General features: G+C 38.3%; 1 protein-coding gene across 3 annotated transcripts in view; it reads right to left on the bottom strand.

Moving 5' to 3' along the window:
* Positions 1 to 4,743: 4,743 nt before the first annotated feature.
* Positions 4,744 to 19,984, bottom strand: part of CCSER1 (coiled-coil serine rich protein 1) — a 1,155,725-nt gene continuing 1,140,484 nt past the window's right edge. For 2 of the 3 annotated variants that reach the window (XM_054029822.1, XM_054029821.1), the window contains exon 10: positions 4,744 to 6,218. In XM_054029822.1, coding sequence (XP_053885797.1) covers positions 5,733 to 6,218 — 486 coding nt within the window. In that variant the 3' untranslated portion in view covers positions 4,744 to 5,732. The remainder of the gene's footprint in view (positions 6,219 to 19,984) is intronic. The other variant, XM_054029823.1, reaches the window with a different exon arrangement.

Raw genomic sequence — 19,984 nt, 5'->3', positions numbered from 1 at the left:
AATAATTAACCCCCCAAAATTTACAAAGTAGTACCATAGAACTTCAGAGTTACGAACTGACCAGTCAATCACACACCTCATTTGGAACTGGAAGTACGCAGTTAGGCAGCAGCAGAGACCTCCTCTTCCCTTCCCCCCTCCCCCCCCCAAAAGGAAATACAGTACAGTACTGTGTTCAGTGTAAACTACAGTACTAAAATAAAGGGCAAGCAGCATTTTTCTTCTTCACAGTAGTTTCAAAAGTGTATTTAGTCAATGTTCAGTTGTAAACCTTTGAAAGAACAGTGATAACATTTTGTTCAGAGTTACAAACATTTCAGAGTTACGAGCAACCTCCATTCCTGAGGTGTTTGTAACTTTGAGGTTCTACTGTACAATACTAACAAAAGGACACTCTCACCATCATTCCTGAGTCAACAGAACTTGAAGCATGCACTGAAGAGTATTAAATCCAAGCAGTTAGCGTAGGCAGAAAACAAATCCTTGAGGTAAAACCCCTAACAGAAGACACCCTTCTGCCAACCCTTTCTAATTTAATCCAGGAGGGTTACTAAATGTGAGAATCTTGATTGATGGACTCACACAAAGGGGCAGGCAATCGCTGAGGTGGGCTTCATGGGTTAAAACCAACACCATATTTCATCTCAAAATTAGGTGATAGCCAGTTTATTAGCCTCCCAACAGGAAATAATCTTAATAACTAGGCAGATGCATTCTGCAGGGGCTGAACTTTCTTGTAGGGCACATTACAGTACATCCCATTTAGAGATGATAAAGGTCTGGATGTAGTGCAGGCCTCACCTGAAGGAAAAGGCTGCAAACTTCTTTCTGGTCACAGATTATAAAAATTTCTATTGTGAACTGATGCTACCTGTCTTCCTAGAAGCAGGTGGGATCAGCCATGAGCTTGAGGTTGAGAGCCTGCACATCAAATAATCTCTGCCATTCCTTCCTATTGCTTTTCCCATCCTATAAGCTGCATATCTATTTTCTGTGGGATGAGCTAGTCATCATCCACACACCATTCAATGAAAGACTGAGTAAATCAAACCAAACCAGTGGTTGGGCTGGAGGAGATGAAAATACAGACATGTGTGGTATCCATATTTGAAAGACACCAGAACTCAGATAACGTCACTAACAGCCCTGTAAACACCAATAAGAGAGTTCCACTTAAGTGCACTCATTCATACTGCACTTAATGTATTTATGTTAAAAGTCTACTCAGAGTTTTGGCAAAGGACATTGTGCTGCTCTATGGTAAAATCAGAAGCTTTTGTTTATGAACTAAATGCCATTTTCACATATCTTACATTTTCCATTTAAAACTGAAGAGGCATTGGCAGGTTTGATGATGGCTGGGGACTTGCATAAATCTAGTAGAGTTTTAAATTCCATATGTGCTCCTTATCAGATGTATCCTGGAAAGTATTACAGTAGTTAGCTAGCCCATTCACGTATATTGCATGGCTTAGATTAAAAACCATAGGCCAGATCTTGAGATGCTGTAAATCAGCATAGCTCTATTGAAATCAACCATGCTACACCAGCTGAGGGTATAGCACAAGAGGTAAGTCCTATATAAGAGAGTGATGATCGTAGTGGTGAGGATACAGCAGCCAGACATCAATATTTTCAAATTGGTGGAAAATAGCAGATCTGTTTATTGCTTATTTAATAAATACAAAAGATGATATGACTACTATTATAATGTAATTGTGAGAGGGTCAGAAAAGTTTCAGCTAAGCATTCAAATGTTCAGATGCTTACCTGAACTCATCTGAACATCTTCAGTCTGGAACCAAACCTTGACACCGCCACGGAATATTCTCTTGTAAGACTTCCAGTAAAGAGGAAGCCAGACCCTGAAAGTGCATGAGCCGAAGGGTGGATAAATGTCAGAATGACAAGCAAAGAATTTAAATGAAACTCAGGGGGAAAATCCTGTCTCCCTACCCAGGTGTAGACAGCCCTAGATGCAGCAGCAATGAAGTTTTGCTTCAGGAATGGCGTGTCCTGGATCCCTGGAAGGAGCACTTAGAGTCCAAATGCACTGCTGTGCTAGCGAGCATAGCACCGGTGTGCAGGGTTGTGGTGAGGGCAGGGTGAAAGTGGACTGCAGTTGGTGGATATGCAACTATACAGATCCCTCCCCAGACATTTCTCCCCAGGTTGGGGGAGAGGGGTGGTCTACATGTGAGAGGACAGTTGCCCTATTGCTTTAATTGTGCCTGTGAAACAGCTTCAGAGCTATAAGTGGCCTGCAGAGCCCCCACAGAGATCTCTTTAATGCATAGCCTAGTTGCACAGTCATCATGGGCAGAGGGCCCACACAATGTCTATGAAGCACTGTCAAGGATTAAATGGTACATAGACCCTTTGCTGGCCTTCTGAACAAGGGGTGAATTTCATTCCTGATCTACAAAGAACAAAATTTGGGCCCCAGTGTCCCAATTAGATAGCATACCATAACGTATTGAAACAGTTATGTGGAAGCATACAACCTAGGTAGGTAACAATAATTACAAAGATGATACAGCCTTTCAGATGTGGCTCCATTACATTATAAAAAATATTTAGGGCATGGAAATAATGCTTCCCGTTCCAAATGATGATTTTGAAGAAAAAATGGGACATTTGTTTCAAATGGAAACAGCTTTTCCTAAGGGATTTCCTTCTCCTTAAAATGTCCTTTCGTACACCAACAGATCTGAAACTCACAAGAAGCAATTTGCAATAGAAATTTTACAAGAGTTAAGCTTTATGTTTTACAGACACAAAGAGAAGAAAAATCTGTGGCAAAAATAATACGTCCTTTTTCCCCCTGGTGTCATGTTTTTGGTTATGTACAGCCTTGAAGATATGTATAAATCATTTTTATACATGGAACTGTCTTAGAAAACTGAGATTTTAGTACAAAGGAATCAATTCACTGAAAGAATGTCCACATGCTGTTGCTTTATGAGTTACTATACATACAAGAGGATCACACAAAGGACCCCTGTTTTACAGATACTGCTGTATTGTACATTAACATGTGGCTTACTCCCGTCTCAGGGCCAGCTTTACACTTAGTATTACAAATAATATTATAACAATGCTGAAAATACTGATACAAAACAGCTTCAAGATATTTTTTAAAAATATCCCTCACTTTAATTGATCTGTTTTCTCCAGTCTTTTGAAAGTTTCAGCTTTTAAAAAGATTTTCCAAGAAAATAGTAGCATTTGAGATGTTTTTTGAAATGTGTAGACAGTTTTTTTTTAAATAAAGTGTAATCCAAAAGTCCATTTTTCCAGGAAAAAAATCAACTATAAATACAGTATATCAGTTAAAATTGAAGAGGTTTTTATGTAGTATAGTACATTTGTGTCCTGGGGAAAAAATGCCCTTGGTTACAATATTTTAATTTATTTACAGATTTGAAATATAATTGCATACATCAACTCTTGAGAAAGGCAAGGCTGAAATCTATAATTAATAATCATTGTTGTCTTTTTCAATCTACAATAACCTTAAGAAGTTGCTCAGATGAAAACATGGATCTGAATAGTGAAATCATGGTACTACTATTTTGTTTTTTAAGTCTGTAGACTTTACGTGTATCAAAGCAACATTAGGAGTCTTGAACAGCCATACTTCATTCAGCAAAGCTGTTTTTGCATTGTTCCATTTTGGCAGTAACACCACACAAAGAGAAACAAAGTGAGTATGTTTGTATATATTCACCTTGATTCACAGCTCTGCAAATCCAAAGTTACCACTATAGCATATTCAGATCAACCTTGGTGTCTTCAACAGCAGATGATGTCTCAAAATTAGCCCTAATTGGAAGCCTCAATAAACAGAAGCCTGGTGATTCAAGGCTACTAAAATGGCTCTGCAGCACATTTTCCAAGGGCTGTAATCCACGTGTTTCTTCCCCCAAGCAGTCTTTACACAAATCTGATAACTATGAAAGACTGCTTGGATTGTGTGGCTAGGCAGATGTTATGCTTACTTGTAGGTAATTGTTATCCTAGTACATGGTATTGTGTGCATTACTTGACTGCTGACCTTTAGGAGTTTCATTTTCTATTTGTTGGTAGGGTATGTTAGCTACTTGAATCTTTGAGTAAGGATCTGCTGAACCCCTTCTTCCTCCTCCTACATACTTTCTCATAAATAAAAAGAGAGGTGACCTTATTCAGATTTATTGGTCTGCTTCTTATGCCCTGAAATGCAGGAGATTCTTGTTATTCAAGAGCAAACTATTATATGGTTTATTATTCAAACAGATTACCTGCCATCAGAGACATGTTAGGCTAAGAATCAAGTTTTGTATATGCCACATGTTTAGCATATCTTGTCTTAGCCACTCAGTTTCAAGTCTGTTGGAAGGGGCAAACAGGATTGTGTGTCATTGGCATGTTTGCAAGCTCTTCAGTGTGATCAGATTACTTCAAGTTCCTCTGAGACTAGAATGCTGTAGGTCAGCTAGGAATATATGGGTTTCAGCAGGTGTGTAATATGACAGACTACCAAACATGCAGAGTTAGTCCAAGTCATCAACTATTCCAGATCATTAACCACAGATGTAGCCTTGGAGACATGCTGATTTACAAAAAGCGACAGAGGCCTGTGGCACCTTTAAGTCTAGCAGAAGTATTGGAGCATAAGCTTTCGTGGGTGAATACCCACTTCATCAGATGCATGGGTATTCACCCACAAAAGCTTATGCTCCAATACATCTGTTAGTCTTAAAGGTGCCACAGGACTCTCTGTTGCTTTTTACAGATCCAGACTAACACGGCTACCCCTCTGATGCTGATTTACATTAGAGTAATTTGGACATCAGCCGATAAGGACTGGATAAGACAATGGAATTACTTTAGTCTTTCATCCATTTTCAGTTTGATACACTGGAATGTGGCATGACATTAGATGATGACACAGCCTGATAGTCTGTGCTGTTCATCTGTGAAAGTACAACAAATATCACTAAAATGTGACGTCATAATACAACAAAAATAGTAAAATACAAAGTTTTTGGAGGATCAAAGCTGTCACTCTCAATTTGAATTCCAATTACTCTGTCTGAAATCCTTGGTGAACCTGTGTGAACTGAACATTTAGAAGAAAATTAAAAGCAGTCTCTTCCTCTACTGGTGTGATGAGGCATTCTCAAAATTCACACAACAGAAGCCAGTGAATCTCTAGTTTATATGTGAGCAAATGTCATTGTTCAAAGAAACAAAAAACATGATACAAAGAGAGTGCCTCAAAGACTTCAGTCTCATTATCTTCCTTGTCTCTATACAATTCAGGAGTGTTTACTAGTTACTTACCTACTCATTCCTCACATCTACTTTCACAGTAACATTATTAAATAAATACATTGCTATTTGAGATCACCTGCTGGAAAACTTCAATGTTGTCAGTGGTTTACAGAGGCAAAAAGATGAGAAAAATATTGGGCCTATTTTGGACTAGAGATCCCAGCAAGATGGTCCCATTTATTATACATATGGTGACTTCGGCAAGACAATTCAATCTAGTTACTTAAGTTAACATGCTAGTCCACCCCATCCCCACCCTCCCTGAACAGGGAAAATATGGAGCCCATGTACAATGCTAAAAGTTAAAAAATTAAAGGTAGCAGCAGATGAGAACTTAAGACTGAGCTCTAGATGAGCAATGTTCCCCCTTAACTGACTTTATCTCTTTCTACACCAAGAATATGAGGACTCAGTTAGCCATCTTTTTGGCCTAAAGTCTGCAGCTCTGCCGTGTGTAAGTTGTGGTGGAGGAAAACATTTTTCCTGCTGTACATGTGTAAGGAGATGGGTCCCCTCGGAGGCTGTCCAAATCTCCCCGTGAAAGTGGAATGCTGCCGGGGTACAGCAGTCTGATCCTTCGGCGCCCCAGCCAACCCTGGGAAGCTCTCTGTCTTGGGTGTTGGCTTGGTTGTATTTTGTGTAGCGCTGGCCAAAGCATTCTGGGTGACCTCTGAAGTGAGGGTCTCATATGTGTCTCTTGTGTGCTTGATGACTTCCACTATTTCTTTATCTTTCAGGAGGTTACTCAGACACAGACTTGACAGCTGACAGCTTTTGCTTTCGTAGGCAGTTGCTTGGTTGCCCAATGAATATCTAAAAGGGTCCTCGGTGGGAGTATGTGCTGACTTTCTGTCCCTTGTGTTGAGGTTTTGGCTCACAACTTTGTTTAGATATGTAGCCTGGGGGGGAAAACAGAAATGGGGAAAAAAGGCATTAGCAAAAGCACATATTAAGAGCAAAATGAGACAGCACATGCAAAACACTCTCAGTGGTGGCTGCCTGGGCTAGGCATTCAGTGTTGGCTGATTAAAATAAGAGACGTATCTCAAGCACTAGGAGAACTCAGGGTACTGTCAGTATAAAATGAAAATATTACTTATTTATATTTTTAAAAAAACTTTGAAAAAACATATTTAAATATGTAGAATTTGGGAATTTTTTATTAAAAATCTGGTTACATTGAAAAGTCAAATTCTTTAATGAAACAAAAGATACACAGAGAGGTCCCATGACTCAGAACAGATTTTTTGAGCCCATCTTTATCATAATAATAATTAATATCTAGAAAACCAGTTCTGAGTTACTTTGTTTCAGTTCAACTTAGAACATGCTTAACTTTAAATGTGTGAGATAATTTATAGTTACCATAACTATGTCTCCCTTACACTGAAGGCCAGCGGCAGCAACTACTGACTATGTTCCTGATAAGCTTTCAGAACTTGAAATTTAGGCTCATATGTATTCATAACAAAACTTCATGTCTGTATATTTTAATATCAAGTGTCTAACTCCAAGTTGCCTGAAAAAATAAACAAATAATATTCCAATGCCACATTTAAGTGAATTTGGAAAGCAAATTCTCCATGGAAGAAGTCAAAAACACTGAAAATCCATTCCTTTTAATGACCAAAAATGTGTATGCATGAGAGGGAGACACACAGACCTTGTGATGTTTCCAGGGAGTTCTTTAAAAGGTATTTTATAACTTTCAGTGCATTTTATATTTTGCTTTTCTTTCAATAAGTAGTAAGGTTACCAAGCTCCAGTTATTATTTGAGAAACAGGTTATAATAGCATCAATTGCACCCTATTTTAAAAGTTATTTTGGAACATAATTTTCCCTCTGTTTTATATCTATGTCTCACTTTCTTGGTACTGTTCAGCAACCTAGTTCTGTCGTTCTCTTGTGCTAAAAGACCAATATCACACTATAATGTTGGTGCCACTGAATGCTGCCAGGACATAGTGATTACCTTTTGACATTTATACTGCCATTTTCTTTTATGTGCTCAAGCATTGCAACTGGGAGCCAGGGGAACGAAATCTACTCCCAAGCCTTATACTCTGAGTTTGCTAAACGGTATTTTGAGATATTTCAATGAATCCATAATGAGATTTGTATATTTTTTCCATGACAAACTGAATCAGTTCACATAGTTTTCTATTAATTTTGTATTCATCCCAAATGAAGGGTAGAACAAATACAGCGAATGTGATTTATATACTTCTTTATGAAGGGCTTGTCATAGGCATGGGCAGATTATACTGATGCACAGGTTCAGATTCTTTTGGAGGCATTATGTACCAGAAGCTGTCTTAGACATTGAAGAGGGATTTTCAAAAGCACATGGTATTGGCCTAACAGGAAAATTGGGTGGATACAAAGAGAAAATATCTATTGGCCACACTGCCCTAACATTAACAATATTTAAACATCATTTAAGCAGCCACATAAAAAAATCATAAGGCAAATAGTTTCAAAATGTTATTGTACATTTTTGTTGACATGTGATTGAGGCTGATTTAACAAAAAAAATTTGTCAGATTTGCCATTACTCTGAATTTTTTGAACCAGCCACTCGCAATAAGAGGTATGTGAAAAATCCAGAATGGACTGTAAGAATACCCCCGTGGGGGGGAAAAAATCATGTCCCAGTTTTAAGAAAAGTTGCTGAAATGTTGCTGGTTTTTACTTGCCAATGGATCAGTTTCCAGGAGACATGTTCTGCAGTATTTTCATGCTAAACCCTTGAGTCTCGGCTGCACCCAATATACACTAGATGCTGCTGAGAGGCAGGACCCCAATCCTGGGGCAGACTCCATACCATCCTGGTCTCCTGCATAGCTTAGAGAAGCCTCAAAGCTGCCCTAAACTTTGCTAGCTTGCTGACAGGGCCAGCTCCGGGTTTTTGCCGCCCCAAGCGGCGGGGCCGGGGGAGTCGCAATCAGTGGCACTTCGGCGGCAGGTCCTTCCAGCCCAGAGGGACCAAGGGACCTGCCGCCGAATTGCCGGATGTGCTGCCCTTTTCCATTGGCTGCCCCAAGCACCTGGTGCCTGGAGCTGGCCCTCCTTGATGAGTTCCAGGAAGCCAGTATGCCAACTGGTGTTTGCTGAAGAGCTGCAGAAGTCCAGCCATGCTCCCTTTCTTTAAGTCATACTCCCTGCACCATCTGCAATCTCCTCCATGCCATGGGAATTCCCAACTGACTGCATCTACCCCCTTTGTGGATACTTTGCCCTCTAGATCAGCAAAGGGGGCTTTAGCATGGGAAATAGTGTAGCCTATAATGTTTCCCACAACCTTAGACCCTTTTTGAATATATAGAATAAAATATATACGTCTCCTATAAATTGCGTGCTGTAAATATTTTTTAGTTTCCAAAGACTGACACACAATGACATTTTCAGCCAAAAGGAAATGTACATTTTCATTTCAATCTGAAATATCAATTTGAAACAAACAAACGAGTTGTTTTAAATTTTCTGGTCAGAAAATAAAAAAATATCAAAATTGACATTTTCCTAATGAAAATTTTTATTTCAATGAAATGGCATATTTCATAGGGATTTCCAGTTAAAATTTTTTGACCAGTTCTGTGAGATGGTTCTCAGCTGTTTTAGAACTATGCACACTGGCACTAAATCAGTTCAGACTGAAATGGTAAAGACTGAACTGGTTCTTAAGCCTGCCATAAAGAATTCTCATTGAAATGATTCTTTGAATATGCGTAGTCCTGGGGATTGTTTAGAGAGCTCCTGTGTGAGAGTGGGAGGTGTTTTACAGGCATCTTAGGGGGCAAACAGGTTCTTAAAAGGGTAAATTTATCTTGTGTAGTAAAAAAATCTTAAATAAATGAGATTTGAATATCCCTGCAGAAAGCTTAGAAATGGAACATGCCATAAAAAACACTGGAGCCATTCATCATTTTCCATTTTCAAATCCAATGAGTGAAATGTGACAATGGTTAACGGAAAAACAATTGTGCTGGAGGGCGTTTGAAAATGGATATTACTGTTGACTGGTTTGTGGTAACGTAATTATATAAAATAATAGCAGAGAGCTAACGAAAAAATCAATTTTAAGGCACTTATGCCCAAAGGCTTCTGGGTGCTTTAAAATTACTAAAATATTATTCTTACAAATAGAGCAACTTTCCCAAATACATAATTCTGATAGAGCAGAAAAAAGTCCCCCTCCCCAGTACACACGGACATCCAAATAAAACCCAAAATAAAAAATGCTACCTAAGAATGAAACCAAAACAACAAGTCTCGGCCTAAGGACTCTATGGATATTTGTGTTGTGGAGGTGCTGAGGAGAAGTCATTCCAGAGACAAATATTAATCTGGCAGGGGCCTGAAGACTGATTCCATGTTCCTTGAAGACCCATAACTCCCATTTACTTCAGTGGGACTGGAGTTGTGGGCATGCAAAGAAGGCAGGATGAGTCTGTTAATGTAATACAAATGCTGAAGCACAGCTTACTTTGCACTCCCCTGTTCATGTCACAACTACACTTTAATCACCCTTGGCCCAAAAGTTCATAGACAACAAGGCTATGTAAGGAAGCCAAGAGTAAAAAACAAAAGGGTGAACATGATAAACCCTTCTCCAAAAAAAAATAAAAAATAAAAAAATAAAAAAATGAAGCCCTCCCAACTTGCTTCTAAATTCATATGACTTTGAAGAACTTTCTTAGCTCTGACAATTTATATAACCACCCATCTAATTTACCAACACAGGTTAAATCGGTTCTTTGGTATACCCCATCTGTCACCATGTCAACTGCTTAATTTCTACAACACCTCAGTTTTGTGCCCACCAGCTCCCGGTGTAGGGAATGATCCAATACAGAATGTAATTTATCTACCGTAGGTAATTGTTCTTCATTTTAGTCGGTTAAAAAGCACTCTTCTTTATTGATTTCCGGCTGCACCGGAATCAACACTATAGTTTTTACAATAACCTGAATCGGCTCCTAGCGATCAACTAATGCTGCCTTCTGGCAAGGGCAACATCCACTATGCTACAGAAACAAAGCCCAATACACAGAAATAATGAATGGGAAACCTGCAATAGTGTCTTGAAAAGAGCCAGAAACTGGTGAATTTGTCACCTGTAGTATCACTAAGTAACCATAAATCAAAGGGATTTATTTTCTCCCTCTCCAATTTCCCTACCACCTTTATTAACTTACTAATAAAAAAAGATATAGTATATGTTAAATGCACCCCCCCCCAGTGTCCTTTTAAGGAGTAGTCCAGCAGAGTGTCAGAGAATTGAAGCATCCAGCATCCTCATTTCAAGAGGAGGTTTCAGAAAATGGCCATGCTTTGCAGCAAGATATGGACATTTAAGGCAGGAATGCAGCTATCCATTCAATTTGCTAAGCTAAATTATCCCTGAATAAGTTCATTGCTGTAACTAATAAAGCAGAGCTACAAGCAGGCAAGGTGTAAAAGATTTAATGCTGAAGGTTTTATAAAGTAGGAAGAGAACAATGAAAAATGTCCCGTTATCCTGCAGTAACTTAAAGTCAATCATGGCTGTCTGCCTTCTGGATACTGTACACTGTCTTTCTACAGTTAACTGAAAGCCTTGCCCACTACTTTCACTGTGTGAAGCAAATGGAACATTTTGCATAAGTTATTACAGCTATTTGTCATCACCTTTCAAATTAAAGTTTTTGCAACTCTTCACATTGCTTTGCAATTGAGCAGCAGAGTTGATTCCTCCATTATGATGAAAAATCAGTGTAGATACACAATATTTCTTGTCTGTCGCTATGAGTTTAAACCCAATAACCCTAAAAATACCAGGGAGGTATTATAAAGTCACAGTGCCTCTTAAATCCATTTGTGCCATGCATGCATGTAGAATATACTACCTGATATAACCAAGCATGATTTAGACAGACCATATGTAAAAGGTCTCCCAGGTTGGGAAGTAAACCCAGAGAAGATCATTTCTTAGTAGAAGGGTTTTTTCATTTTTTTCTGATGTTGAGAACAGAAGGAAAGGAAGATGCATGGGACACTTACATATCCAGTTTTAAGTAACTAAAGGCCTCACAATCCTGGAAAGGGATCCCTTTACAGGACTGAAGCCTAATTTCTGGAAAATAGAAAAATAAATTCCTTAGAACAGCAGGTTTATTTCAAAAGGCAGGTGACAAAAGAGACACGGTTAAGTGATCTGACCACAGGCCTGAGTCAGAAACTCCAGAGTTCTTATTCCAGTTCTGACACTGCCTATCTCTGAAGCCGCAGTGAGATCACTTAAGGCCTCATTTTCTGAACTGCAAAGCATGTGCGACTCACATTGACTTGGGGTAGGTCAGCAGTTATGAATATCAGCCTCAACATGGTTTGGTTTCCTCACCAGTAAACTGTGATGGTATCAACTTACCTTACAGGGGTACTGTGAAAGTTAGAGAGTTATCATTTTGCAAAGTGCTATGAAAATGAAAACTGCTATGCTGCATATGTGCTAAGTATTATTTAATTATAACATTTATTCTCCACTCCAATCTCTTATGCAGTGTGGATCACTATTAAATATCCTGTCATCATTTCATGTACAGAATAGCCATAGAAGATAATTTTGCTGTAAATATAGCTATTTTGCATCCAAATCTGACACAAATTAAATAGCAATGCAACTTGAGTTTTATGTCAATATAACAAACCAGTATTTCAAATTACTAACAAACCTACTTTTAATTAATACAAGCCGTTGAGATTCCAGGTTGGAAGTATATGGCAGCCAATGTGACATTTCAGATAAACAAGCAAAGTTATTATTGTTTTCATCTGAATTATTTGTCTCCTATATTAGTGCTGTTATGGTGTTCCCTTTTATACAAGGCTTTTTTTGACCTTCCACATATTAAAGCGAAGTTCATGTAATTTCAATACATTTCAATGAAGAGTGGGATCAGGATGCAGTAATCTGATTTCAGAGGTAGCCATACAGGGAATAACCTCCTAAATATTTTAGAGTCCGCGCTAGAATAATTCTCCATGGGCTATATATCTGAGAAACACTTTAGGGACAGAATAAAAAAAAAAAACCTAGAGTCAGTGATCAAATGAATTCAACAGAAATTCTGCATCGTGTAACAAAGATTTTAAAGTAAATCTAAACAGCTGCATTTGGTTGACAGTATACAACAAAGATGTATTTTGGTTAAATACAAGATGAAAATCTTCATAAGCAATCCTTTGATTTACAAGGTTCTTCCTTTAGCAGTCAGGCGTACAGGAATCCAAATCTCATTCCATCATCTCTTTGTATATTTTTACCATCCTAATTTATCAGCACACCAAGCACAAGAGAATGGTCACACACACTTATCTTTTTTCTCTTTTTCTTAACTGGAGGGCTTTATTAACCTAGTTTCAATTAGTTCATGCCATTAACTAAATTTCTAAATCTGCTCAAAGTGTGCCTTTTAAAAAAGAGCTACTATCTCAAAAATGGAGCAGAATTGCATGAAACCAATACACTTGTATATTATGTTTTTTCTCTTTAAAATAATCCCTTTGTTACTGAGTTCCACAGATTAGCATCCTTAATTTTGTCAGCATTGGACAATGAACCTATGATGGCAGCAGGGGAATTGCATACACTGGCAAAGAGCGTTCAGCTGCTGTCATGTTAATCAGTGGAGCTCTCCCGCAGCTCTGTATACAATTCTGCAAAGGAGAAATCAAAGGACTTACAAAAAGGGCAAGTTGTATGCTGCTGATGATGAGGAAGAAAAAAAAATCCTAATTATCCTTGAATTGACTCAAATCTTTATAATCAGAAGACTGAGACATCCCTGAAGAAAAACAGAAAATAATCTGGATATTTTATCTTTTGGGGCACCTGTTTCATGAGTGAAATACAATAGTCAGATTTTCTCATTCCTAAAATAAGACGCTGGGTTTAAGCCTTCTAATCTTGTTAGATTGAAGTATCATAACATTAGAGTCAATCTCCAGTCTTAACTGGATAAAAAGCAAGATGAAGCATGGTGTTGCAGAATGATACCAAATCTTAGCCTGTAGTATCTGCTCAGAAAAGATTTTATAAAAGATTGCAAAAGCCTTGTATTATAGCACTGATAGTCAATGAAGAGGACTATGGTTATGATGAGAAGATTTCTCTTAAGCTATCCTCTCTTAAAATCTATCATTAACTCTGAAATCTGTGCCAAATAAAACTGTTTGAGCTTTCTTGGATCCTGATGATACTTACAAATAGAGCAAGGACCAAAAAAAGCACCAACATCATCCACAGTGCAGAGCCAAAATGAGGAAGGGGAATAATACAATGCAGAGATCAAAACTTAGACAGCTAAGTCCATAACACCAAACCTTTTTCTGTACAGTAAAGCTGACCAGAAACCTTATGCATGTCAATATGACATTATGTCAATATGGAACAAGTTTTGCTCGAGCCACAGATTTCACCTGATGTTTTCTGCATGTAGCCCAAGAGCTTGTGGTTGAACTTAAGCCTACCTTGATCTAAAAGGCTCAAAGTGATGAAGAAATTATTACATGGCTTGGTAATCTGTTCCACTAGTTAACTACCCTCTAGGCCCCAAATAGGAATACAGAGCTACTCTCTTGTATCCCTCTACAGTCAGGATAAAGATATAAAGTAATTTCTGCTGACTTACGTTGACAAAGAGATGTTGTTAAATCCAACCAGTATATAATGAGATTTGGAGTGCTCCTATAGGATAGAGGGAACTAGGGGTTGGGATGCTTTTGGAACAGCCAAACTTGGAGAAAAAGTTTAATTTTGTAATCTGAACTATATATATAAATCATATTTTAAAAAATTATATATAATATACAAGCCTAATTCTGTTGTTTGCATCTTGTGTAGTCAGTTACACCAGTGTTCTAATTTGTAGCATTTTATGCTCACTTTGCACTGATGTAAATGACTGTGTGAAGTGCAGGACAAAGGAGAATGATGCGCTGTGTGTACACGCTGTAACAGAGTGGGAATGCTACATGTTTACAAAAATGTAAAAGTACCACTTGTAATGACCATATTACTTTGAAAACAGTCTTCCTTTGTTTCTTTCCTGTCTCACTTTCTTGGATACACGCAAAAGGTTGAAGTATATATTTCTACAAGGTGTTGATGCTGTCATTGTTTATCCCCCTTTCTATGGTAATGGCACCACTTGACAGCTCCACATCGTACCTGAGACCTCATCTTAAAGTAAACATAATAAGCTTTCAAACAATGTATGATGTGCCTGTGTGTAGAGAGGGTATGTTAAATTAACCAAATTGGTGAAAAGCACTCCCTTTTTAGTAGCCAAAGCTGAATGCTAAAGTGTATCTGAATGCAAAAAATCAAACTGGACTAAAGCACTAGATATTCATGTTCTCTGGGCTGTACCTCTCACTAAAAAGGAAACTAATTGAAAATTAGTCCACATTTAACACCTTTCATTTCAAAAATGAAGTGCCACAGCTTTGAAGTCTTGATACTGGATTTAACAAAATGTATGTCATGAGCTCAATGCAGATAGCTACTGGAATCTGTAACCAGTATGGAGCAGTCTCATTACAAGTTCTTATTAATATTACACCGTGTCCTCCTGAAAGCACTGATAAAGGTTTTTAATCTTTTCATTTTTACCTTATAACACCCATTAAGCTTAATAGGATTTAAATCTCACAATATCATCTTTAAAAAGAGTTCAAGGAAGAATATGTGCCTGTACAAAGGAAAATAAAACCTGAAATGATATATATAGATATACACACATGCACTCTCTGTGTACTATATATGCATATACAGACACAACATGATTTGTTTTATTTTTATTTAGCATTTTCATATAAGAAATCCTCTTTGTTCTATCTCCCTCTGTAAAGCTTTTTAATCTGATTTTCCTATACAGAGTTGGTTATAGTTAATCTCACATATGCAGAAAGAGAAAAACATTGTATGAAGACCAAGTAGCAGGAAGGGAGCGGGGGAGTAGCTGAAAATGAAAAGCAAGGATGGTCCATGCTAAAACAGCATCCATATACACCTAAACTTTAGACACACACACACAGAGACTTCAAAATTTAACTACTGTACCAATTTAAAGACATGATGCATATTCTACTTCATTGTACTCTTTGGGGGAAAAAAGATCGTAATTTGCAATTCACACCTAACATTTATGGCTATCTCTGATAGAAATTAACAATAGTATGCAGAATGCTAGATAAGAAAAAAACTTATAACAGAAAAAATGTGCCTTTCCCTTTATCGTTTATGGTGTCAGCAAAATTTGTACCTAGATACTCTTAGTTAATTATAGATGATGTCCACTAGTTATGATTGTCAGTGGAAGTGAAGGAAATGAGATATGCCAACCTATGCTACAATCATACCTCCAATTGCAATGTAGATGTACCCTCAGAAACATGATGCAACTTTCACATAGTTCACTCAGGAGATTATTAAAATCCTTTTATATTTGTGGAGGAAATGTTCCCTTCTTAACACCTAGCAATTGTTATTTCACTAGTAGTTCTATCATCTTCACCAAATCATTTAGCAGTTTAACTTTCTGCAAATTATGCTGCCCTAATTCCTTGGTAACTGCTTTTTGTTTAGGGAGAGACTGAATCATTTGAGGGAAATGGAAGTAGTTAGCTCCTAAAACAAAGTGTGTTGAGGTTATTAGGGAGGATGCGTAATTTTCTAAACATGTTGTTTTTGGATTGTGGTTGGTGTCTCTGTTTCTTTACTATCATTCCTGGAAACAATACTTTTGAAAGAGATGAGGGCACAAATTAAAACGGCTACTACTATGGTATCACTCAGAATGATATTGCTTTTTGGAGGTGATACTTGATAAATAGTATCACACTGTCATGTTAGACCTTCTCTGACACATTTTACTGGGCTGGGGAAGGGGAAGAGTTTTTAAAAACAATTTCCCCATGTCTTTTTTTTTAAACACACATCCTATATGAAGTAGGAATCTCCACATAGGCACTTAGGTGCATCCAATGGCAGTCACTAGCAGGTTCAGGGTTTAATGAATTCATCTTTAGGATGACAGATACATTTCTGTTTTTAATTCTGTTCTCTCCGAGTCATTGTTTGAGATTTGCCTTAAGTATTTTGGTGTTCACTAAGCTCTCTACTGTATGTGGCATCCATGCCAGTTGTCAGCTTTGTACTTTCAAAGGGTCACTGTCTAACTCATAATTTTGTTGTTGTTTTCTATGATTCGTTTATTCATTGAGAAAAATGCCTTGTATGTGAAGCTATTTTTGGTCTTAGTAGGCCTCTGTATGCTAGCCATCATCTCCATAGTAAATTTCCTTCTGTTAAAACACCCTGTTTACTTAGCAGCATGCTAGTAATGAACAATTTGTATTGACATAAAAATGTTTGGGTGGACTTTTTTGGAACACTCTGTAGAGGGAAGAACAAATATTGATTTCTAGTCTGAGATTAAACTGCATGGTTTCATAATATCTGCTCAGAAACAGATATATTAACTTGGTCCCTTTAAAAACAAATCAGGCAAACAGCATAGGGCTTTTATATTTTACAGGTTTTATTGAGAAACTGTAATGATGTCAATGTTGGCAATGGACTTCCCACCAGAATCCCTCCATCCCCAACAACAAAAAGCAATACGTAGAAAAATAAATTTTATTTGATTTAATTTCAGTAGATGCTGTGATGAAAACCTCCTAGCTGCTGTAAAACCCTCTTCTCCTTATTATGGATATGTCACTTTGCAAGGATAATGTCATTAATACACTTGCTCTGCACTGTCTCATCTTTAGGCTGTTCAGCTTTGATCATTTTTCTATTTGAATTTCTCCTTCCATTTCCTTCGCCCTATATACTTATATAGTCCCCATCCCCACAGTACCTGAATGTCTTTGAAACATTAATGTATTTATCCTCGTGATATCCCAGTAGGGGGAGGGAAGTAGGAAAGTATTGCCACCATGGGGAAAATGAGGCATAATGAGGCATAAAGAGGTTAAATGATCCCTTGAAATATTTTTTAACTACTTACGCTAAACAATTTGTTCCATCTTGTATTTAGCAATGAGACTCTGAGAGCTTGTCTACATGTACAGCTCTGCAGTGGTGCAGCTGCTTTGCTATAGCACTTTAATGAAGATGCTACTATGCCGAAGGGAGAGCTTTGGCCTTTGGCATAGTTAATCCACCTCTGCAAGAGGCGGTAGTTATGTCAATGGGAGAAGCGCTCATGTTGGCATAGCGCTGTCTACACCAGGGGGTAGGTCAGTATAATTACATTGCTCAAGGGGGTGGATTTTTCAGACCCCTTTGAGCAACGTAGTTATACCGATGTAAGTTTGTAGTGTAGACCTGGCCTAAGTTAGTTTCCCAGACATGAGGAAAAGCTCAGTGTAGCTCAAAAGCTTGTCTCTCTCACCGACAGAAGCTGGCCCAATAAAAGATATTACCTCATCCATCTTGTTTCTCTAGGCCAGCATGTCCCTCGGCCCATGCCGCTTCCCGCACCCCCATTGGCCTGGAATGGTGAACTCTGGCCAGTGGGAGCCGCGATCGGGCAAACCTGCGAACGCTGCTGGTAAACAAACTGTCCCGTCCCGTCAGCGGATTTCCCTGTCGGGCTGCGTGCTAAAGGTTGCCAATCCCTGCTCTAGGGTTTGTTTGGGTTTTTTTAGCTGTTGGATATGCAGCTTTGGTATCTCAGGTTCAAAATTTGATAGGTCATTCAGAAGCACTATATATAAAATTCTCACTCAGGAGTACACTTTACTAGTATATAACACTGGAAATCAATTAGCATCACAGGAATTTTATGTTGCATAATGTATATGTGAAGTATTTCTCCGGAACATTTTATAGCTTCCAAACCCACGGGAGATCTCTTAACCTGTGGCTCAAGGAAGTATTTTTATTCTCCCCCAAGTATCCTACAGCCACCTCTGGGATATAAGCACACAACCAAAAACTTTTCTTTACAATTTGATAAACCATACATATTCCAGATTTCCAGGAGGATATGTTGAATTCCATCAAATTCACATAGTGATAAAAAGTAGCACATAAAAAGGAACAATGGTTCTGGATTTTGTGTGAAATTCACCCCATGCAGAGGGTCAGAATAAGGTCTATGCAACACTTAACCCCGGAAAACAGGGCTTTTGTGGGATTTAAGTCTTACATACACATTGTTCTGGCTTTCTGCAAAGGGTCAGAGGCTATTGGGGTTCCATGTAGATTCAAGGAATTGCAGGATTGGGACCTTAGGGAATAAAAAGTTTTTTCTTCTGTTTTTTTGCATAATAGGAAACATGAGAATTGCTGACTCCCCAAAATGCCAGGCTAGGTGCGAATTTACTACCCCTGACTTTGGGGATAGCAGGTTACATTACTTAGGAGAAAGAAAAGATTCCCCCCCTCCATTATACACAATAAAAAAGTATGTTCTCAGATTCTTGTGTTTTTATCCTAATGCACCTTAAAGCAGTTCTTTAAATATATGGTTGTATTTCTGGTGCTTTTAAACAAGACTGTGTAAAGGGAACCCTTCTCACCACCCACACTCTATTTAATGATAGATATTCAGACACTCAAAAGTGAAGACGCTTTTATAATACAAGACTTCTAAAGCTCACTGTTCAGCTCTAAATCTCTGAGTCATGTGCAGACAGTGCCAAAATGGTTTCTTAGGGCTGTATGCAGCACAACAAACACACACACACAAATACAAAAATTGGGCAATGATCCATAGCCCATTGAAGTCAAGGCAAAGACTCCTGTTGACTTCAATGTGCTTTGCATCAGTCTCTAAATGGAGAATACTGATCAAACAAGTAGAAACAGTTAAAATGGTGGTAACATTTTTTTACTCACTGTACTCATTTCTGTGGATAGTACTCTACATTTTACTTTGTTTAATGGTTCATTTAAATTCATGTATGTCTCTACTTCCCCATTCATTTTAGGATACAAATTCACAATCGTCCTTGTTTTCAAAATCTTTCATGGTCTTGCCCCAGCGTAATACACAGACCTACTTTCTCTTGGCTACCTCCACACTTCTTCTTTCCTTAATCCCAGAATCTTGCCACTGTTCACGTGAGTCTTCTCCTGTTACCTCTGCCATTTGGAAAAGACATCTTCCATCTTTACACCTTGCTGTTTCTACTAATTTCAGATAAGAACATAAGAATGGCCCGACTGGGTCAGCCCAAAGGTCCATCTAGCCCAGTATCCTGTCTTCCGACAGTGGCCAATGCCAGGTGCCCCACAGGGAATGAACAGAACAGGTAATCAAGTGATCCATCCCTGTCGCTCATTCCCAGCTTCTGGCAAACAGAGGCTGGGGACACCATTCCTGCCCATCCTGGCTAATAGCCATTGATGGACCTATCCTCCATGAATTTATCTAGTTCTTTTTTGAACTCTGTTATGGTCTTGGCTTTCACAACATTCTCTGGCAAGGAGTTCCACAGGTTGACACTGCATTGTGTGAAGAAATACTTCCTTTTATTTGTTTTAAACATGCTGCCTATTAATTTCATTTGGTGCCCCCTAGTTCTTGTATTATGAGAAGGAGTAAACAACACTTCCTTATCTACTTTCTCTACACCAGTCATGATTTTATAGGCCTCAATCAT

The sequence above is a fragment of the Malaclemys terrapin genome, chromosome 5, assembly GCF_027887155.1.
Source record: "Malaclemys terrapin pileata isolate rMalTer1 chromosome 5, rMalTer1.hap1, whole genome shotgun sequence".
NCBI lineage: Eukaryota > Metazoa > Chordata > Testudines > Emydidae > Malaclemys > Malaclemys terrapin.
The sequence above is the reverse complement of the archived record's forward strand: the minus strand, read 5'-3'. Positions and strand labels throughout refer to the sequence as shown.